Below are 23,084 nucleotides of genomic sequence, written 5' to 3'. Positions count from 1 at the left end.
AACAAAAAAAAAGATTAATCTGGATTTAACACGAATAAACTAAACTAACCTATAATGCCTTTCACTGGACATCTGCCTTGACTGCTGAAGAACTGCCCTGTGGTTTGCATGCCACAACACAGTGAACATGAATATTTTTATGAAGCTAAATACAAATCTAATGTCAAACAATAGATCTAACTTAATTGATAGTTATTTCACAATGATGATAAGTCAGATCAAGTAGGAGAAGAAAAAAGTGGAAACTCCACAAAGTTAATTTTAAACCACTCCATAAATTGTGGAATGTGACAAATCTCATTTAATTATTTAACAAATTATGATCATTTGAATAAATTTACAATAAATTAAATAAACCCCAGAATTGTCCCAGGTTAACTACAAATCATTATGAGCATTGGTAAATGTCCATGCAGTCTGAGTATGGCACAGAAAAAGAAAACACACACATACACAAAAATAAAAACATGTCCTTACAACTCTGATTTCTAGCAGTAAGAAAGCAAACATAAACATACTTGTTGCTACTTGTTTTAAGCAGGTCAGTCACACCCATCTCATACTTTCAGGTAATTCTACTGGGTTTGGCAGTAAATCCAAAGCAGTTGCAACCCAGCTTTATTAAAAGGGCCAGACTGCACATATAAGGATCTGCACATATTTAGACTGATTAAGAAAACTTAAACAAACAATGGAAACAAGTGACTAATGCACAGGTGCAAACACAACAGATCAGGTAAGTTCTATCCAGCTGTTTATCATTTGATTGCATATATTATCTATAAGGAGTTTTAATGAGGTCAAATTGCTGGTGCATCCTTTAGAAACACTAGGAAATTACTTAGTGCTTAATAGTGAACAGTCTCAGGTCAAGTCAGATGTTCTCTGTGCTTTAGCTGAATGAGCACAGATTCCCACGTGCACAGTACATGTTGTGGAAAGCTTTTCTAGAAGAGTAAAGACTGTTATAGCTGTAAGACTGGGAAATTAAGCTTCATGTTAATGACTATGCTTTTGAAATGGGATGTTGCCATACTTTTGGTCAAATAGTGTAACTCAGAGATGCTAATTCGAAAGCGTTAGCTTCTTTTCTGTATGATACATGTGTGTCTGTCTCTCCTTCTCGCTGTGTGTGTGTGTGTGTGTGTAAAAAGTGAAGGAAAAGCCCACCAGCCGTCCTGCCCAGTTTACGTCAGTGAGGAAGGAGACGGGGAAGCTGGAGACTGGACTCAATGGTTTCTAACTACAACAACTTTAACCAGCTACTAAATGGACGAGAATCAGATCAGGAGATCAGGTGAGTGGTTATACTGTTCTGCAAACGTCAGGTTCAGTCCGTGTTCAGGTCTATTTGAATTCTAACAGTCCGAGTTTAACTCTGTTAACTGTAAGCAGCTCGTGAGAAAAGCTGTTCGCTGTGCTGTTGCTTAATAACGAAACTTTCTATCAGAAGTGAAATACTCGCATGTTTAGCAGTTTAGAGATGTGTGATATTACGAGTGGACATGGTGTTAATACACGAGATGTTTCCTTTCCCGCCTGTACAGCATCTGTACTGAAAATCCTGAGCTGAACATTTACAAAACATTTCCGATAAACCAGACCCTCAACAGAGACCAAACCTCAACCTTAACCAACTATACATATCGCCTGCTCAGAACATTTTCACTGAACTTGCAAAAACAACTCTTAATACTTTATAATCAAATTGAAAACAATGCACACTAAAGTCATAATGGTGTAGTAACCTATAAAGAACCACAAAAACTAAACAACAATTTATTGGTCAGCAAAGTAAATGACAGCTCAAAAAAGCACCCTGTCAAACAATCAATTAATCAGTCAGTCAGTCAATCAACCAACCAGTCAGTCAGTCAGTCAATCAATCAACCGGTCAGTCAATCAACCGGTCAGTCAGTCAGTCAATCAATCAACCGGTCAGTCAGTCAACCAGTCAATCAGTCAATCAATTAACCGGGCAGTCAGTCAACCAGTCAGTCAATCAATCAACCAGTCAGTCAATCAGTCAGTCAGTCAATCAACCAACCAGTCAGTCAGTCAGTTAGTCAATCAATCAACCAGTCAGTCAGTCAACCAGTCAGTCAGTCAGTCAGTCAGTCAATCAATCAACCAGTCAGTCAGTCAATCAATCAACCAGTCAGTCAGTCAACCAGTCAGTCAGTCAATCAACCAACCAGTCAGTCAGTTAGTCAGTCAATCAATCAACCAGTCAGTCAGTCCATCAATCAACCGGTCAGTCAATCAACCAACCAGTCAGTCAGTCAACCAGTCAGTCAGTCAATCAACCAACCAGTCAGTCAGTTAGTCAGTCAATCAATCAACCAGTCAGTCAGTCCATCAATCAACCGGTCAGTCAGTCAGTCAGTCTGTCAATCAATCAACCAGTCAGTCAGTCAATCAACCAACCAGTCAGTCAGTCAGTCAATCAACCAACCAGTCAGTCAGTCAACCAGTCAGTCAGTCAACCAGTCAGTCAGTCAGTCAATCAACCAACCAGTCAGTCAGTCAACCAGTCAGTTAGTCAGTCAATCAATCAACCAGTCAGTCAGTCAATCAATCAACCGGTCAGTCAGTCAACCAGTCAGTCAGTCAATCAATCAACTGGTCAGTCAATCAACCAGTCAGTCAGCCAATCAATCAACTGGTCAGTCAATCAACCAGTCAGTCAGTTAGTCAGTCAATCAATCAACCAGTCAGTAAGTCAACAAGTCAGTCAGTCAGTCGATCAACCAGTTAGTCAGTCAGTCAGTCGATCAACCAGTCAGCCAGTCTGTCAATCAACCAGTCAGTCAGTCAACCAGTCAACCAGTCAGTCAGTCAACCAGTCAACCAGTCAGTCAGTCAACCAGTCAGTCAATCAATCAGATCACTGTACCACAGCAAACACTTTCAAACAACGAACATGAAACCACATTTAAGGTACCCACAACTAATTGTTGTCTAAAGTGACATGCAAGATTTTAAAATGCTCTTAGACTTATAATAATAAAGGTATGAGAGATGCCAAGTTTAAAGAAAAAAAGATGAAGGATGACCTGAAAACAGCAGGTACAACAGTTACAGAGTGAAGAATTAGCAGTAAATGTTTAAGTCTAAATTTGCTTACAAGCATTTTGACATTCCAGAACACTTTTAAATCAGTGTCTATTTCTTAAGCAAAACAAAAAAAAAAGATTCTGGACTGGGTGCAGATTACACCAGAACAAGTTTAAATATCGAAGAATATATGATGGGACTGCTTCCAAGCAGATCTCTGTATGCCAACACTTATTTTTTCTCCAGTTTTCTTTCTTACCTGATAGCTTACATGTACAGTGGTGTTCAAAAAAATAGCAGTCCAACACCATTAACTTGATAAATCAATGTTTTTAGTAGAAATGCTATTTCTACATAGCAAAAAATTTACTTGAAAGTGTAGTAGAGTATTGAAAACAAAACAAACCCAACAATTAGGACATGCATCCCACTCATTCTGAGTAATCGAAGCATTGATTGAAAGGGGCTTGTTCAAAATAATAGCAGTGAGGAGTTCAATTGGTGAAGTCATTCATTCTGCAGAAGAACGGGTGTCAATTTTGGCCCTTATTTAATGTAGGAGGGGGGCAAATGTTGCACAGGTTGGTCATAGCGCATTTCCTTCTGAAATACTGGGGAAAATGGGTTGTTCCAGACATTGTTCTGATGAACAGCGTACTTTCATTAAAAAGTTGATTTTAGAGGGAAAAAACATACAGAGAAGTGCAGCAAATGATAGGCTGCTCAGCTAAAATGATCTCAAATGCCTTAAAGTGACAACCAAAACCTGAAAGATGCAGAAGGAAGCGTGGAACTACTGTTTGAATGGATCAAAGAATAGACAGAATGGCAAAGGTTCAGCCAGTGATCACCTCCAGAAAGATCAAGGAACATCTGAAGTTCCCAGTGAGTACAGAAGATGATTAAGTGAAGCCAATTTACCAGCAAGAACTCCTTGTAAAGTCCCGTTGTTAAGAAAAAGACAAGTCCTGAATGGGTTCAAATTTCCCAAAGAACACATTAACTGGTCCAAAGAGAAACGGCTCAACATTTTGTGGACTGGTGAAAGCAAAATTGTTCTTTTTGGGTCTAGTGGCTGTAGACAGTATGTCAGACGACCCCCGAGCACTGAATTCAAGCCAAAGTTCACTGTGAAGACAGTAAAGCATGGTGGTACAAAATGATGATATGGGGATGTTTCTCATACCATGGTGTTACGTCTAGTTATCCCATACGAGGGATCATGGATCAGTTTAAATATATCAGAATACTTGAGCAGATCATGTTGCCCTATGTTGAAGAAGAAAAAGTCCTTAAAATGGGTGTTTTAACATGACAATGACCCAAAACATCTTGGTTACAGACAAACGAGATTGAGGTAATAGAGTGGCCAGCCCAATCCCCTGACCTCAATCCCATAGAGAACTTGTGATCTGAAATCTGAAACGCGTTTTTTTGAGGCAAAACCCAAAATTGCAGAAGAACTGTGGAATGTAGTGTAATCATGCTGGACTGGAATACCTGTTCAGAGGTGCCAGAAGTTGGTCGACTCCATGCAACACAGATCTCAGAAACAATTGTTATGCCACTAAATATTAGTTCAGTAATTTAAAGTAAAGTGAAACCTCAAACATTTTCAGTTTATAGATACATTTTATGAGTTTTTAAAGAAAAATGCTGGCACTGCTATTATTTTGAACAGCCTAATATTCATTTTTCTTAACTTTCTGTAAAGGATGGACACAAACTGGCTAAATGTTGTTAATGTTTTGATTTAGAATTAAAAGTGTAGTATTTTCAGTGCATTTGCATTTATGGAAATACAAGTTATTATAATGATTTTGTGCTTTATTCACTTTTTTAAAATCACTGCTATTTTTTTGAACACTACTGTATGTAAACACATCCTTTTAACAAGCTGCTTGAACAACTTGTTTGTGTACATCCCCTATTCGCACTGCATCTGATTGGTATATAGACTACATTTACATTTTCAGCATTTAGCAGACGCTTTTATCCAAAGTGACTTACACAATGAGCTGAACACGATGAGCAGTTGAGGGTTAAGGGCCTTGCTCAGGGACCCAACAGTGGCAACTAGGTGGTGGCGGGGCTTGAACCAGCAACCTTCTGTTTACTAGTCCAGTACCTTAACCACTGAGCTATCACTGGCCTAGACTAGATTAATATACTATTGAAAAGCTTAGACCCTTAACCCATTTTTTATTTTGGTTAATTATTAAAAAACCTTTAAATGCCCTTGATATTACAGAAAAAAGCATAAATATGTAGAAATGTGGTTATTCTGAATTAAACAGCAATTTAAAACATGTTTATGTTTCAGTGAAGAGGTGGCTCATTGTAATGCTCGGTTGCTGGTTTTAACATAATTCAGAGTGGATTTAGAAAGTATTTAGACCCCTTGACTTTTTGTGGCACTCCAAATTTTGATCAGGTGCATTCGTTTTGTTTTAATTAACCCTGTGTTGTGTGTAACCCTGAATTCACCTGTTGCAATTCGAATTCATTTGATAGACTTTACAGGCACAAGGCACAATTATTAAAATATATATTGACACATTTCGTAATGTACTTCATCCTGGTCAAGATTGTGGTGAGTCTGGCTCTGCTTGGAAACACTTACAGCAAGGAAGGAATTCACCAGGAATAAGGTGCCAGTCTGTCACAGGGCAACACACACTCAGACCTTTATTTACTCATTCACATGGGGGAGCTAAGAGCAGCCAATTAAACTTGCTAGAGTACCTGGAGGAACATGCATACTCACTACAGTAATTACACTGGCAGCTGTCAACAGGAGGCACATGAATTCATTTATTAGTTCTTACACACCAATGTTAAATATAAAAATTGGTCTACATTTAGCCTGACTTGTGTTAAATCACAAAAGCAATGGTTACAGTATGGCCGTGCAGCAGTACTGTAATGACTGTGTGACAGAATAGGCACTATAAAATTCATTTTATTTAGTTTTATTTAGTCAGCTAAACTATAAACATGCCATTTGGTTTCTGCCTTGTATGTTGTTTAAAATTTCTTATTGTCAGTTTGCATATAAATGAAACATCTAACCATTGATACCAAAAATGCAATCAAAATTGAAAAAGAATACAACAGATTTAATTGTATTTTACTGTGTTTTTTACCTGTACAGGTGCAGCATTGGTCTGGCATACCTGTTCTTCTACAATCTGCTCCAGTTTTGTGGACATACTTGGATCTTTTCCAACATGACTGCCAGATTTCTCTCTTTTGGATTGGGTAAGCTCAGCTCGAAGCTAAATAAATACAGACAAGGAGGAGTACTGGAGTTTGTTTAGCTTCTTCAGTCAGATTCAAAGTGTAGCATGTAGGTTTTATAACAAGGCTAAAAATAAGTGCTTTGCTCAGTTGAAGAAGCAATAAGGAACCCCTTTAACCTATAGCCAGTCATGTCTGTGTAGGCCCCCAGCTGGTCGATAGAGGAGCTGAGACAATGTAGTGATTTTTATATAATAGTGTGATTTCATCATAAACAAAAATCTTGTTTACGATATTGTCTATGTTTCAGATGCTTTAGCTGGCACGTTCTATTTTGTGGGAGTGATGATGAGTGTGTGCCAGCTTTTGTCAATACTGGAGCTTTTCCACATTGCAGATGAGATTGAAGAGAACAGACTTCTTCCACGCTTTGTACAGGTAATGCTTGAACTAAACCTAAAGTACAGGTTAAAGACAGACACATAAAGAATAATGCATGACAGGCTGTGGTGTTAAAGACCATTACCCATCCCACAGTGGTTTTGTTTTCAAAAAGTTTCCGCACTTTAAAAAAACTCTATTTATTAAGAATTTCAAAAACAAATGACATCACTTTTCTACATAGTCACCTTCCTTTATGATGCATTTTTCCCAGCATCATACCAACTTTTTAATGCCATCAGCAAAAAATGTTTTGGTTGAGCGTGTAGCCACTGATGCACCGCTGCTTTCACACCATCATCACATGAAAATGTTCGTCCCCTTAAAACTTCTTTAAGAGGTCAAAAAAGATGGAAATTCAATGGTGCTAAATCCGGACTATAAGATCTCTCACAGTCTCTCAGACACGACCAATTACTACCCCTCCCACCCTCACCGCTTCCAACCAAAATATAAAAGTGCTGAAACTTTTTGAAGATCCCTTGTAATAAAATATGTATTACATAATATATTAATGTATAGTGAATTATATGTACTGTATATGTATTATATATAATAACATGGCCCTATTTTATATGTATTATACACACTGATCAACCATAACATTAAAACCACCTCCTTGTTTCTGCACTCGCTGTCATTTTATCAGCTCCACTTACCATATAGAAGCACTTTGTAGTTCTACAATTACTGACTGTAGTCCATCTGTTTCTCTACATACCTACTGACTGCTTTCACCCTGTTCTTCAATAGTCAGGACCACCACAGAGTAGGTATTATTTAGGTAGTGGATCATTCTCAGCACTGCAGTGACACTGACATGGTGGTGGTGTGTTAGTGTGTGTTGTGCTGGTATGAGTGGATCAGACACAACAGCACTGCTGGAGTTTTTAAATATCGTGTCCACTCACTGTCCACTCTATTAGACACTCCTACCTAGTTGGTCCACCTTGTAGATGTAAAGTCAGAGACGATCGCTCATCTATTGCTGCTGTTTGAGTTGGTCATCTTCTAGACCTTCATCAGTGGTCACAAGACGCTACCCACGGGGTGCTGTTGGCTGGATATATTTTTGGTTGGTGGACTATTCTCAGTCCAGCAGTGACAGTGAGGTGTTTAAAAACTCCATCAGCATTGCTGTCTTATCCACTCATACCAGCACAACACACACTAACACACCACCACCATGTCAGTGTCACTGCAGTGCTGAGAATGATCCACCACCCAAATAATACCTGCTCTGCAGTGTTCCTGGGAGAGTCCTGACCATTGAAGAACAGGGTGAAAGCAGGCTAAAAAGTATGTAAAGAAATAGATGGACTACAGTCAGTAGTAGTAGAACTACAAAGTGCTTCTATATGGTAAGTGGAGCTGATAAAATAGACAGTGAGTGTAGAAACAAGAAGGTGGTTTTAATGTTATGGTTAATGGGTGTATAATAAATAAATAACATGGACCTATGGCACATAACACGGACGTGTTTTTGTCTTCGTCAGGTGGTGGAGAGAAATTTCCTGTTGTTTCTGCTCATCAGTCAGAGTGAAATTCAGAGTAAACCAATAGTGTGTGTGCTGTTCTATCTGTGGAATACTTTAGGTTTATTAAGGTGTGTTTTCAACTATTTTAAATATTAATCACATATTTAATTCAATTAACAGTTCTACTGACAGGTTTAATATCTCTGTAGTATACAGTACACAGATAAAGTTTTGTAGACGCCCAACATTTCGCCAGATATTTGGAATCTTTTAATAACTTCTAGACTGTAGATGGATGGAAACACAACATTTCTTGCCAACATGCAGTGAGAAACATTTTTCTTAAACTGCTAGAGCGTTCAGTCTGCCTCAACCTATTTTTACTTGTAAATGTTTAAATCGTTTGTTAATGCTCCTTCCATACCCAGTTAAGACAGCGTTACTTGCTATCATAATTGAGTAAAAACAGAGAATTTACAATTTGTTTGATTCCTGACCCTGTAGTGCCAGTGGTTTAGCACAGAAGTCCACCATGTTTGTGTTTGAGGAATGCAAGGCTCCTAGTAGCATGCTTATAATAACTGTCAGGAGGGATGTAAACACAAAATAACAAAAATTAGTTTTTAGTAAAACCAGTGCAGCATTAAATACAAACCTCTACTTTTCTTGTTTGATCTTTTAGAAATGTCACACATTAGAGACTATGTGCTCTGCTGTGTAGCTTAGTATCAGTACCCACATTAATAATGTAACTGCAAAAAACTGTTCTTCTCTACAGGTACCCTTACCAGCTGCTGTGTCTGATCAGCACGCCATCTTTCAATATGCTATGGGTGCGCCACACCATCTACATCCCAGTCTACATACTGTCTGTGATAACAGAAGGTACAACATGAAATCAATGTTAATAGAATTGCCAAGTGGTAAAGAAAACACACCTGCTGCACACTTTGTTTAATAATCAGTAAATGAGAAGTTGATAAGTGCAGTTAAATGATTTTGTACTATGTATAATCAGTAGATCTGAGCTTTACAATGAAAAAGTTTTATTTGGATGCATTATAGATATTGGCAATATAAACTATATTAATTACTATATGGAGGACACCAGGAGAGAGCTGGCTAACAGGCAGCTGGTGCTAGACATAAAGGTAAAATCAAAAGTTCACATGTGTTATGGTGTTATGGCAGTCTTGGGATTTCAAAGTTTGTCACTGAATGGTTGGAATACAATAAAACAAAACTGGCAGAATCAAAACTATACATACAGCACATCTAATATTTGTATACAGTCATAAAAACCTTTTCTTTGATTTTATGTTTTTACTCATTAAGGCTTAACTAGAGCAGTGGTACCTCACTGGTTAAGGTACTGGGCTGGTAATCAGAAGGTTGCCTGTATTCAGACACCATAGTCAGCCATAAGCATTTATAAGAAAATAGAAACCCATGTTTTAACCATGCGGTCACAGAAACAGAACTGTTGCAGAAAGCATTAAGATTCCAAGACTGCTATGAAGTACAGGCCCCTTGTTACATACAAGTCTATGTAAACATTTGACCTTGGCTGTCGTGTACAGTGTAAGGAAATAGATATCAGAGCAGACAGGAAGCAGAGCAATACTGATGCTTGAGTTGGCTAAGACAGCGTCTGTGTGTGTGTGTGTGTGTGTGTGTGTGTGTGTGTGTGTGTGTGTGTGTGCGTGCGTTGGGGGGGGGGGGGGGGGGGGGGGTGTCAGGAAATATGCTAATAGAAGTGCTGCATTAGAATTAACTTTCTAACTTTCTGTATTGTATAAACAAAAAGAATCCAAAAATACACATTTCTACATCACACCCAACCCTTTCTTAAGCTAAGGTAACCCACTACAAATATTTTAGTGATGGGTGTATTCCTAGCGCTTATTGTTTAAGGGTGGGACTGGATCCATTGCAACACTAACCAGCATAACGCGGTTATTGAAAATAAATATACCAGGGTTCTTCAAAAAGTTTCTGCACTTTTTAAACTCTATTTATTAAGAATTTCAAAAACAAATGACATCACTTTTCTACAGTCACCTTCCTTTATGATGCATTTTTTCCCAGCGTCATACCAACTTTTTAATGCCATCAGCAAAAAATGTTTTTGGTTGAGCACGTAGCCACTGATGCACCACTGCTTTCACATCATCACATGAAAATGTTCTTTCCCTTAAAGCTTCTTTGAGCGTCCAAAAAGGTGGAAATCAGATGATGCTTCATTCGGACTGTAAGCTGGGTGTTCTATAACCTCCCACTTTAACTGTATGGAATTAAGTGTGGGCTGCAGTGTGGAGGCGGGCATTGTCATGCAACAACACGATTCCCTTTGACAGATTTCCTCTTCTTTTAGAGCGAATTGCGGGTTTCAGTTCTGTCTGAAGCATGGCACAATACGTTGCACTTGTGACAGTTGTTCCACGTTCCTGACAGGTCTTGAGAATCGGCCCTTGAGAGTCCCAGAAGACGATCATCGTCAACTTTCATGTCGACGGTTGCGTCTGGAATTTCTTTGCTACAGGAGATGATGGATGCTTTCATTGCATACTCTGTGCAGTATGTAGTACAGGCTTGCTTTCAGGCTCATCGTGGTGAACCAACGTTTCATCACCAGTGATTATCTGCTGCAAAAAATTGTCACCTTCTTCATGACTGTCTAAGCGCTTGCGCTTATGCTCCTCTGTTAGTTGCTTGGGCACCCACATGGTACCCACTTTACTGAACTTAAGGCTGTTGTGAACCAGGGCATAGGCAGATCCAACACTCAGATTCAGCTTTTCTGCAATCTCCTCAACTGTTATTGTTCTGTTTTCGAGAATCAGTTCCAGGGTTCTTTCTTCATTCTTCGTGGTCGTGGCTGTAGTTGGACGTCCGGAGCGCTCTGCATCCTTCACATTAGTACGGCCATTTTCGAACATTTCAATCCACTCATAGACGACTCTACGAGAGAGAACTTTATCCCCATACTGAGCACACATGCGGCGATGGATCTGTGCTCCGGGCACACCTTCTGCCCACAAAAAGCGTATGACAGAACGCTGTTCATCTTTGGTGCAGTGTAGAAGTTTCGCAGCCATCCTCACCACAGCGTTACGACTCTTATACTAAAGTGCAGAGTCAGCTGGCTGGCCAGACAGACTAGTCACGTGACCCTCTCAGACACGACCAATTACTGCTAGTAGGGGTGGGCGGACCGACCCGAATATCGATAGTATCGATACCAACGTTGGTATTGGATTCGGATCGATACTTTAGTTTCCCTTTCTCTCCGCTACACTATGTTTTTCCCGTTTCATCAAAAAGTAGAGATAATGTCTGTATAGACAGCGCTCCTCTCACATCTAGCACACACATTTCTGCTTCTCCCTCCTGCTCGGCTGTGTTTTTGTTGTCGTGGCGTCACGTGACTTAGCGGCGCTGAGAGCTAACGCATGTAGCACTGAGTAAGAGAATAGCGAATAAATTTATAAATAGAAAATAAAAATAAATAGAGAATAAATTTTGTTTTATTTCTCTGTAACTGAGCTTCGGCAATACGAATGTCCTATTTTGTCATGCCAATAAAGCTTCTTTTGAGTTTGAATAGCAAAGAGAAAGAGGAGCACCGTGTTGGGATGTTTTACAGCAGTAAATAAAAAGAATTTAAGTTTTTAAACATTTGTTGTGCAGTAATACTTTTGTGTAGTTTATTTTTTACGCCAAAGAAGTGCAGTGAAAGGAAAACTTCTAACTGAAAGTTCTTTAATAATTTTGTGTATTTTGTTTATTTTACAAAAAGCCAAAAAAGTGCAATGAAAGGAATACATTATTCTAGTTATTATATAATTGTTTCACAAGGTTATATCAAACACAGTCATGGACAATTTTGTATCTCCAATTCTCCTCACTTGCATGTCTATGGACTGTGGGAGGAAACCGGAGCATTCGGAGGAGAACATGCAAACTCCACACAGAAAGGACCCAGACCGCCCCACCTGGGGATGGAACCCAGGACCTTCTTGCTGTGAGGCGACAGTGCTACCCACTTAGCCACCGTGCTGCCCAGAACTGAGTTGAAACTTTGAAAAATGTACTCAGCCTGGCATTAACTCCATAAGTTTGTGTAAAATGCAATAATCCATATTAATCCAGCATAATTTCACAGAATTCTTTAAAAGCCCTTTGGCTTTGAAGAACTTCTGAGTAGTGACACCACTTTGTTTCTGAACAAAAAGCTAAGTTCAAGCTTTTTTAAAAATTTGGCTGTCCTGGGTTTTATTATGCACATAAATAACTAATTAACAGTAGACAGTACATGAAAGGAAATAAACTGCATTTATAGAAAAGTATTGGTGTCTGCGATACTGGCCCTGTATTTACTTGGTATCGGATCGATACCAAATTTAGCAGTATTGCTGCTACTCCTTCCACGAAAATAGAAAAGTGTGGAAACTTTTTGAAGATCCCTCATATGCACCATGGATTGCACCATGAATGCAAAAGTAACAGTAGAAAAAGCAGACTAGAGCTCACTGCTTCTCTTCAATGTGAATATACAGTGGTACCTTGAAACTCAACGTCATTTCGTTCTGGGAGTGGCGTTGAGTTTAAAAGGTGTTGAGGTTTAAGGTATTTTTCCCATAAAGATGTATGGAAAACCTGTTAATGTGTTCCATGGTCCCGTGGAACTGCATATACAGTGGTGTTAAAAAAAATAGCAGTCCAACACCATTAACTTGATAAATTACTGTTTTTAGTAAAAAGGCTATCTCTACATAGCAAAAAATTTACTTGAAAGTGTAGTAGAGTAATGAAAACAAAACAAACCCAACAATTAGGACATGCATGCTGTTCATTCTGAGTAATCGAAGCATTGATTGAAAGGGGCTTGTTCAAAATAATAGCAGTGAGGAGTTCAATTGGTGAAGTCATTCATTCTGCAGAAGAATGGGTGTCAATTTGGGCCCTTATTTAAGGTAGGAGGAGGGCAAATGTTGCACAGCTTGGTCATAGCGCGTTTCCTTCTGAAATACTGGGTAAAATGGGTTGTTTCAGACATTGTTCTGATGAACAGCGTACTTTAATTAAAAAGTTGATTGTAGAGGGAAAAAACATACAGAGAAGTGCAGCAAATTATTGGCTGCTCAGCTAAAATGATCTCAAATGCCTTGAAGTGAAAACCAAAACCTGAAAGACGCGGAAGGAAGCGTGGAACTACTGTTCGAATGGATCAAAGAATAGCCAAAATGGCAAATACTCAGCCAATGATCACCTCCAGAAAGATCAAGGAACATCTGAAGTTACCAGTGAGCACAGAAGATGATTAAGTGAAGCCAATTTAACTCCTTGTAAAGTCCCGTTGTTAAGAAAAAGACATGTCCTGAATGGGTTAACATTTGCCAAGGAACACATTGACTGTTCCAAAGAGAAATGGCTCAACATTTTGTGGACTGGTGAAAGCAAAATTGTTCTTTTTTGGGTCTAGTGGCTGTAGACAGTATGTCAGACGACCCCCGAGCACTGAATTCAAGCCAAAGTTCACTGTGAAGACAATAAAGCATGGTGGTACAAAATGATGATATGGGGATGTTTTTGATACCATGGTGTTACGTCTAGTTATCACATACGAGGGATCATGGATCAGTTTAAATATATCAGAATACTTGAGCAGATCATGTTGCCCTATGTCGAAGAAGAAATGTCCTTAAAATGGGTTTCAACATGACAATGACCCAAAACATCTTGGTTACAGACAAACAAGATTGAGGTAATAGAGTGACCAGCACAATCCCCTGACCTCAATCCCATAGAGAACTTGTGATCTGAAATCTGAAATGTGTTTTTTTGAGGCAAAACCCAAAATTGCAGAAGAACTGTGGAATGTAGTGTAATCATCCTGGACTGGAATACCTGTTCAGAGGTGCCAGAAGTTGGTCGACTCCATGCAACACAGATCTCAGAAACAATTGTTATGCCACTAAATATTAGTTCAGTAATTTAAAGTAAAGTGAAACCTCAAACATTTTCATGTTATAGATACATTTTATGAGTTTTTAAAGAAAATTGCTGGCACTGCTATTATTTTGAACAGCCTAATATTCATTTTTCTAAATTTTCTGTAAAGGATGAACACAAACTGGCTAAATTTTGTTAATGTTTTGAATTAGAATTGAAAGTGTAGTATTTTCAGTGCATTTGCATTTATGGAAATAAAAGTTATTATAATGATTTTGTGCTTTATTCACTTTTTTTTTTTTAAATCACTGCTATTTTTTTTGAACACCACTGTATTTTAGGCTAATGTAAAATAATGGGGTTTGTTTTTGACACTTATACACTGAAAATAACACAAATATAATATAAAACACTGAAATACAATAAAAAACAGCTAAAAATCAATCAAAAATACAAGAAATCCTGCACTTTACCTTTATTTCTTCATTGTTCCCTTATGCTTCTTAATTAGTGGAGAGAACTTATAAGCAGTAATAATTAAGAGAGTTTTGGTGTTTCTATGTTCTTTTAATACACTGTTACATTATCTTTTTTTTAATGATAAGCGTTTTAGACTTTTTCGAAAAAGCTGATTCTTACAATTTCTCAGAATCTTAAGCTGTAACAAGTTTAAAACAGGAGAAACACAGCTGAACACAGATACATGTGGATCTTTCAGAGTAAATTTGACAGTTATTTCACACAAATGCAGATTTGCAAACACAAATGCAGAAGTTTACATGATGTTTTACCACACCACTCAAGCTAAGCGCTGAACAAAGCAGCAGTCGTACACATTTTGAGTTTAAGGGAAACTGAGTTTGAAGTTAAAAATTTCTCAACAATTTTGAGTTTAGGGGACATTGAGTTACAATGTACCACTGTATAAATATATTTTAAATTATAAGCTGTATTTTTTACTTCGATTTGTATTGTAAGCCATTTTTTACAACAAATACAAAGTTGAAGCCAAAACCTTAAGACCACTAGTAAACCTGCATCCATTTTGCATGTTTTTTGTATTTAATATGAATCATATAACCTAACAATAAGTACATCTGAGTTGAATCTTGTTTGTGTAAAATGCAATGATCCATATCAATCCAGCATAATTTCACAGTATTCTTTAAAAGCCCTTTGGCTTTGAATAACTTCCTACTATTGATACCACTTATTTAGATGCCATATTTTCCACTCTTACATTTCTGCTTCGAATGAAATGTTCTCCTGAACACCTGAAATCAGGGTAAATGTATAATAAATGAACAATAACTGCACATGTATTGAATAAAAAAAGCTTCGGATAAGTAGATTAAATTACCAGAGTGTCATCTGAGCACGAGCATCAATGGGGAGGTGAGACTAGGAAATCTGACTTTTGTTGTAAAAAATACACATTTACCATGACAAATAAGCGTACATGTTTTTCATGTTAACCAGTGTTCTAAGACTTTTGGCCACTATTGTATGTAGGTATTTTTTTGTGCTGGGCAATCTATACATCAAGGAGATTTGCAGTAAAGTCTTTACAACTCTTTTTTTCAGGAGTCAGTATTTTACAGGCACTGCCATACTGTGAAACCCAGGAGACTGTCCAGCAAACAGCACCAGTTTCTACCTATGCACTTTTTCCATATGTGCTCATGACTTACCTCCCACTTCTAGTTGCAGGTAATGTATATACATAAATCATACATTCATACACACACACACTGTTAAAATCATACATGGGTTTGTACAATTTTCAAACCCAAAGAATTCACAGTTCAAACAATTGTGATTAGGTGATTATGGAAAAATGGTGACAGTCCTTGTGCTACATGATCTTACTTATTAAAGTATTAATTTAAAATCAGAACCAGGATTTCTGTGTTTTGCAGGTTCTGCTGTGACTGTGCGAATCTTACTCAAAGTGAGAAAACAGTCTCTTGACAAATGGAAAAAGAAAATGATTTGACCAAAGATATGAAATGAGTTTAAATAAAAAGGACACAGGCCAAAATGCTTTTCAATAACTTTATCACTGTTTAATTTTTTGGCATGAAAGCCTGGACAGGTATGGCACAAATAAGGTGGCTAGTAAGAAAAAGTTTGAAAACTGCACATTCATAGTAAGTCAAAATGTCTTAAAAGAAATATACATGCAAATAAAAATATGCATGTTATGCATAACATGGCCAAAAGTATGCAGACACTTTCTAATGAACTTCATTACTGAACACTGAAAGTGAGGCTTAGGATCAGCATCCGGCAGTGTGTTGTAAAGCACTTGGATAGAGGAAAACAAACACAAAGTTCCAGCAGTAAAGCATAATGAATAAGGAATAACTAATTGCTAATTACTGATTAGCAAAACTACTGCTAATAGTTAATGTGGTCACTCAACTTCAGTACCTGATGCAGTTGCTCCTTATGTGTCATTATTCAATGATACGGTATATTAAAAAGTCTTTTCAGTGCAATGGACTGCTTTATGTTTGCTGCATACGTTCTGTATATTTCCTTCAAATAAAGGATGTATACGTGGTTCTGTTTGTCTGATTAATTTTGTTCTCCGCTGAATGACATGCATACATAAACTAATATGTAGAGTCAGAAGTATTTACTGCAGCTTTTATACATTTTACTTATTTGAACACAAATAAGGGTGCAGTGAGTACATTTTAGTTCACCAGCCATATGCCCTTGTCCACACCGCCTTCTTCTTAAACTCTGGGGTTGATCTCAGTGCCAGTAAGGTTGCTGTGGACAAGAAAAAAAAATACTGGATGAGGATATACAGACTACAGTATAGTTTAGAATATCAGTATCAGTTGATACTATCGAAACTTAAAAACATGGGAGTATTGGAACATAGTAATAAGCACAGTGGCACATAATTGTTATTTGTAGGATAATTAAACATTAAACATAATTAAACATTTCTCTCTACTGCTGCTGACTTCCACTCCTTACTGAGGAGAGCCGTGTCAAACACACACCCCCTCCAACACATGTGCCACTCCATTTTTGATGGGGTTAACCCACTCTAGTGTTGCTTTGCCAGTTGACTTTTGGTCAGCATGTGATTGATTATTTAGGATTTTAACGTCATGTTTTACACACTTTGGTTACAGTCATGACAGGACAGGTTCAAGTTTTTAATGTCAAACAGTCATGGACAATTTTGTATCTCCAATTTACCTAACTTGCATGTCTTTGGACTGTGGGAGGAAACCGGAGCTCCCGAAGGACACCCATACAGACACGGGGAGAACATGCAAACTCCACACAGAAAGAACCCGAACCGCTCCACCTGGGAATCGAACCCAGAACCCTTTTGCTGTGAGGTGACAGTGCTACCCACCGAGCCACCCTTTCTTTGTGATTAAGGTTGTAAATGTTAAGCATGTTTGTAAAATTTACTTAAAAATCAACAAAATAAAACACACATAATGCCTTTTCTTTTTATCTGACATGATAACACATAGTTTAACAGTTAAACCAGAAAAAAAATTTCAGAAACCATGAAATAATACAGTAGTTAAGGGAGCTGTGAATATTTTTTTAAGAGACACTGTATGGTCTATAATTTCATAGCCTACTTTACACGAGTAGGTTGGTGTAAAAGTGTCAGACCAAAACATAGCTGTAATAACAGTGTCAACACTTATTTTCTCACCTCTGGCTGTTTGTGATAAAACTTCATCAGAAGCCTCTGTCAAGCTGAAGAGCCAGTCAATGAACTGAGAGATAAAGAAAAGAATCATTTCCACATTTCAGAGCATCACAAAGAGAAGAAATTACACAGTAATTATTGTAACATGCACTGTGGTGTTTGAAAAAAATGCTGATCAGGCTCAGTCATCCCTAATTTTGGACCAAGAAGTTAAAAAAATATATTACTGGGGTACAAATGCCAGGTGGTATAATAGCACCTACTATAAGTCGTCATATAACACAAGACCAAATGGCTTAGGTGAGTGTATGTATGGTGTACACCGAAAGAACAGTACGAAATGTTTGACCACTACTGTAAGGAGGTCTGGTGCTTGTGTAATGTTGTGAGCAGCATTTTGTTAATGTGGTTTGCATCCAGTTAAAAGGAAAGATTACTGAAAATGAAGGCTAATGAAGGAAAGATTAATGTAATGAAACATTTCTATCAGGGTGGGAGTGGTTTTAACATCGTGTTTTACACACTTTGGTTACATTAATGATAGGACAGGTAGTTACTGGTTACACAAGATTCATCAGTTCAAGTCTTTAGTGTCAAAGACAGTTATGGACAATTTACCTCACTTGCATGTCTTTGGACTGTGGGAGGAAACAGGAGCTTCCAGACAGACATGGGGAAAACATGCAAACTGCACACAAAAAAGACCCAGGACCTTCTTGCTGTAAGGTAACAGTACTACCCACTGAGCCACTGTGCTGCCTAGTGTTTTCTCAAAATAATAAAAGCCACAAGGTGCATTGAATGATCTGAAGAGTATTAGAGTGATTGGGGTGTTCTATTTCAATAAATTGCGGTCACCCGTACTGGAGATCTTTACAGTGGGCGAATTTCAACCTAGCTGTTTGTTGTTTATTAGGATTTTAACGTCATGTTTTACACTTTGGTTACATTCATGACAGGAACGGTTGTTACTCATTACACAAGGAAAATGGAAAAATTTGTATCTCCAATTCACCTCACTTGTTTGTCTTTGGACTGTGGGAGGAAACCAGAGCTCCAGAAGGAAACCCATGCAGACACAGGGAGAACATGCAAACTGCACACAGAAAGGACCCGGACTGCTCCACCTGGGAATTAAACCCAGGACCTTCTTGCTGTGAGGTGACAGTGCTACCCATTGAACCACCATGCCACCCAGTGGTTTTTTAAAATAATAAAAGCCACAAGGTGCACTGAATGATCTGAAGAGTATTAGAGTGATCAGGGTGTTTAAACAAATCTCAGCCAACATAAATGATGAGAAATCATATGGAAGACCTTTACAGTGGGCGAATTTCAACCTAGCTAAACACGTATAGAAGATTCTGGAAGCATGTGTTAGACTGCACCACCACCACTGAAACACTAAAGGAAGGAATATATTTTGGAAGGAGGGTGTTTTTTCTAGAGACTTGTGCAACAAAGCTGTCCAGGTGGTTTGTGTTGACCCAACACCTTACTTACACACTTTGTTGGCTGTTGTTTATCTTCCACCTGTATGTGGTTTCTTTAATTTACTAATTTACAGAACATGTGTTACTTTACTGAAACTACTTTTATATTTGGTATTTACACAATTCATACCTTCTGAGACTGGGACTTCCACGGCTCCTTGACTAGCAGGTGCTTCAGGCTGTATGGCATAGCTAGCAGACACTGTTTTACCGACTCCTCGGTGCTCGCAGTGTTCACATAGAGGTCATGGGCGAGGTCTAGCTGAAGTGATGAATTTTGCCATGGAAACCACTGGGCTCGGATGCCAATAAGGAGTGGCATAGAGTGATCGGCCCATGAGACCAGTGCAGCGGCAAAAACGCCAAGCAAGAAGCTGGTGCTCTGTGTCAAGAGGGGAAGAAACTGTTCAGGCGTATCGCTGAGATTTAAACACAAAAGATAAAACTCTTTCGAACAGAGCAAATTAATCTCTTAAATTAAATCTCTTGAGAGCAAATTTTTATATCAAATATGTTCAGACATGCAAACACTGCTAGCCCAAAACACACAGAAAGGAGGTTTAATAATTTTGGTGTACAAGAACTCTCACCTCAACCTTACTGAACAAACCATAAACAGCAAAGGAAAATCTTTTTCACTGGCAAAGAGTATATTGTAATATTGCACAGCTTTATTGGAATTTACCCAAGGATCCAAACTCCCATGTTCCCTTTGCTTGCTTTTGTTTCGGCTGAGCAGGTGGGATGACAGCTCTGTATAAGGTGTGCAGGATGTTTTAAATATTTCACTGTTGTTCCAGATCCAAATACATATGCTATAAACATAGAATTGTGAAAGTAGATGGTAGATTGTGGTCGGATATGTAAAGATACTCGACACTGAAAATGCAGATGAGCCCCCACCCACCCCACCCTCACCCAATCTTCTCCTAGACCTTGTCTAAAATAAAAGGTTTAAAAGCTAAATCTTTGAATATTCATATTTGCTAGCACAGACAGGTTTGCATTGTGATTGTTTTTCTTTTCATTACATACCACTGTGGCATCACATTTCACTGTGGGTGCTCCATATGCCACTTTCCTGATGTGTCCCATTAATTCTAGCAGCCACTCCATTCTTTTGGCCACACCTAATGAAAGAAAAACAAAAATGTGTGTAAATGTCTAAGGTTCTTTTGAAGGAATGGGTCAACGTGATTCACAAACTTAACCAAAACAAAGTTGGCTAAATTCCCACAGACACATCCTTGTGGAATGCCTGTGGTTTTGGTATGGGATGTCCAACAAAGCACATGGTCAGTTGTTTATATGCGTATGCTTTCAAGAATTTGGGTTTGCATATTAGTTGCAGGATCACAGTTTGGTAGAGAGTACTGGAAAGGCTTTTAGAATGATAATTTCAGATAAGAACAGGGCTAGCAATTGTTTAAACATTTTACCTGATGTCAGTGGACAAGTGTTTCACATGCCTTACAATACTGACGACAAACAAACTCTGAGGCAAGCAAAGGCAGTGATCAAAACATCGATAGTTGGTTTTTCCGAGTCATGTCACTGGGTAGATTCACAACTCTCAGGAATGGTACGTCTTTTGTATATTTGTACTAGTGGGCACTCGGGTGGTGCACCGGTAAATCATGCTAACCCACCACCAATGTGAGCCAGGTTTTGAATTTCACTGGTGCTGTTGGCCAATCAAGCATCTACACAGACATGACTGAAGAAGTGGTGGGGTGAATAGCCAAGCCTTTGGGATTTGCACTTGTCAGTGCGCTCTCAGTGCTGGTCTTGAGCCCAGATTAAAAAAAAATAGGAGGGTTGCATCAGGAAGAGATTCAATTCATGTATTTGATTCAGAATAATCTGCTGTAGTGGCCCGTACTATGGTAGTGACAAAAAAAAAAGAAGAATTTTTTTACATGGTACAGTACACCTAAATAGAACATTGCAATACACACATTGAATGTGTATTTAATCTTCCATTATACCATTTAATTTTTTTATTTAATTAAATTAGATTAAGTGCTAACTGTCACACATGATCGTACAGACAAAGTGCCCGCTCTATCAGGCCTACTAAACCTGGTAATAAAATATGGATTTGGGTAAGGAATGTTTGATCTCTGAACTGTCCTTAATTTTTTTTAACCTTCAGACGATGGAGAAAATACACTTAAGAATCAATATCTCAAATTTTTACAGATTTAGAGTGGCAGATTTGAGTCCATAACTGACAAAAAAGGCAGTAAGATCTTTGTAGAACTGTTAATGTGTACACACAATTCATATCAAACAGTAATATATACAGTACTCAACGTCCCCTAAACTCAAAATCTTTAAAACTCTTTATGGGACCATGGAACGCAGTAACAGGTTTACCATACATCCTTATAGGGAAAAATATCTTAAAACTTAACATCTTTTAAACTCGATGCCACTCGCAGAACCTACTGACGTTGGGTTTCATGGTACCACTGTACTAAGTTTGAGCATTTCGTTGAAATATCTGGCTTGCCTGTGTTAGGGTTAGAGGACAGCCGTGACTGGTAGAAGCACTGCAGGATCAGCCAGCTGATTCTCTCAACCTTCCCTGTTTGAAGAACTGTACTGATAACATCGTTAACAGCCAGGAGTGGAATTCTGCCTTTGGAGCTTAGATAGGACAGAATAAAGGTTGTCTTCTCCACATTGACCTGTAGAGGTCAGCACAAAACAATCAGAGCAGGGTCACTAAGCATTGCTGCCATTTTTTGTTTTGAACTAAGATTAACAGAGAGAACTGAATCTGTACCTCAGTGACTTTAACAATCCTGTCGATCTCTGTGTCGCTCATTTCTGACAAACAAGAACAGATTCCTTCATAGAGATGCACCTCATTAGCCTCCAATCACAAAAGCAGGTCATCAAGCAGTAAAAACAAAACAAAAACACAAATACAGTCGAGTGAATTCAAGTTTAGACACTCGATCGAATTAAGTCTTTTATGACTAACACAAAATGTAATATTTTATAATAGTGTCCGTGTTGTCTTTTACTGTGCTTAATCTTAGTGTTGCACTTGTTTCCTGCCTTACTTTTGTCCCACATATTAAATCTCTAAACAAGTCTTTATTTTTTCATCTCTACAATATTGTTATTCTCTCTTTTAAAAATGCTAAGATTCTAGTAAGTGCAGGGCGGTATGATGGTACATTTGGTATACCGTCTTCGATTCCTCATACGGTATGGATTTTTCAAATACCGCCATACCGTAACATAGTTCATTTTAACAGCTGTAGGCTTCAGTAGGTAGCGTTAAGCATGAAAGTGTTAACAGATGAGAGGATTTCTCAATATGGTGAAAAAAAGAAATAAACAAAAACAGATAGACGATGAAGGAAGACCAAATATGCACCGAAAGAACCTGCCAAAGAAATGAGGCGTGTCAGCAGTTTACTTTTATTAGATCTAGGGTGAATTATTGTAACTTTTTGTTTCATGGTCTGCCAGCTAAAACTCTGTGCCACCTACAATATATCCAAAACTCTGCAGCTAGAATCTTACTACCCACTAATAATCTTTGAATATTAGTTGGGCAGTTGTAGTCTAGTGGTTAAGGTACTGGACTAGTAATCAGAAGGTTGCCGGTTCAAGCCTCACCTGTGCCAGGTTGCAACTGTTGGGTCATTGAGCAAGGCCCTTAACCCTCAATTGCTTAGATTGTATACTGTCACAACTGTAAGT

General features: G+C 38.2%; 3 protein-coding genes across 5 annotated transcripts in view; 1 reads left to right on the top strand and 2 right to left on the bottom strand.

Annotated features, from left to right (window-relative positions):
- Positions 1-1,181: 1,181 nt before the first annotated feature.
- hacd4 (3-hydroxyacyl-CoA dehydratase 4) lies at positions 1,182-16,229 on the top strand. Of its 2 annotated transcripts, XM_062994090.1 has the most exons (8): positions 1,182-1,297; positions 6,212-6,318; positions 6,608-6,735; positions 8,235-8,344; positions 8,995-9,101; positions 9,282-9,367; positions 15,756-15,881; positions 16,091-16,177. In XM_062994090.1, the coding sequence occupies exons 1-7, from the start codon at positions 1,233-1,235 to the stop codon at positions 15,855-15,857; spliced, it is 705 nt and encodes a 234-aa protein (XP_062850160.1). In that variant the 5' UTR covers positions 1,182-1,232; the 3' UTR covers positions 15,858-15,881; positions 16,091-16,177. The 2 variants fall into 2 exon arrangements, with proteins under 2 accessions (XP_062850160.1, XP_062850159.1); XM_062994089.1 differs by lacking the exon at positions 9,282-9,367 and having other exon boundaries at positions 1,184-1,297; positions 16,091-16,229.
- Positions 10,202-11,323, bottom strand: LOC134312267 (protein GVQW3-like). Its single transcript, XM_062994091.1, has one exon. The coding sequence runs from the start codon at positions 11,312-11,314 to the stop codon at positions 10,775-10,777; it is 540 nt and encodes a 179-aa protein (XP_062850161.1). The 5' UTR covers positions 11,315-11,323; the 3' UTR covers positions 10,202-10,774.
- Positions 16,230-16,811: 582 nt separating the features above from the next.
- focad (focadhesin) overlaps positions 16,812-23,084 on the bottom strand; it is a 94,396-nt gene continuing 88,123 nt past the window's right edge. Inside the window, exons 39-44 of one of the 2 annotated variants that reach the window (XM_062994084.1) lie at positions 22,153-22,242; positions 21,877-22,054; positions 20,397-20,491; positions 19,492-19,743; positions 17,872-17,935; positions 16,812-16,952 (exon numbers count right to left, since the gene is read on the bottom strand). In XM_062994084.1, the coding sequence (XP_062850154.1) occupies positions 16,879-16,952; positions 17,872-17,935; positions 19,492-19,743; positions 20,397-20,491; positions 21,877-22,054; positions 22,153-22,242 (753 nt within the window). In that variant the 3' untranslated portion in view covers positions 16,812-16,878. Of the gene's footprint in view, positions 16,953-17,871; positions 17,936-19,491; positions 19,744-20,396; positions 20,492-21,876; positions 22,055-22,152; positions 22,243-23,084 lie in introns of those variants that run through there. The other variant, XM_062994085.1, reaches the window with a different exon arrangement.

The sequence above is a fragment of the Trichomycterus rosablanca genome, chromosome 4 (assembly GCF_030014385.1).
Source record: "Trichomycterus rosablanca isolate fTriRos1 chromosome 4, fTriRos1.hap1, whole genome shotgun sequence".
Lineage (NCBI taxonomy): Eukaryota > Metazoa > Chordata > Actinopteri > Siluriformes > Trichomycteridae > Trichomycterus > Trichomycterus rosablanca.
The sequence above is the reverse complement of the archived record's forward strand: the minus strand, read 5'-3'. Positions and strand labels throughout refer to the sequence as shown.

Bases quoted from the DNA above. Each gene is read 5' to 3' on its own strand.
- hacd4 (XM_062994089.1), top strand. From the start codon at position 1,233: ATGGTTTCTAACTACAACAACTTTAACCAGCTACTAAATGGACGAGAA. The intron at 1,298-6,211 runs GTGAGTGGTTAT...TTACCTGTACAG, and splicing joins GAATCAGATCAGGAGATCAG to GTGCAGCATTGGTCTGGCAT. The intron at 6,319-6,607 runs GTAAGCTCAGCT...TCTATGTTTCAG, and splicing joins ATTTCTCTCTTTTGGATTGG to ATGCTTTAGCTGGCACGTTC.
- LOC134312267 (XM_062994091.1), bottom strand. From the start codon at position 11,314: ATGGCTGCGAAACTTCTACACTGCACCAAAGATGAACAGCGTTCTGTC.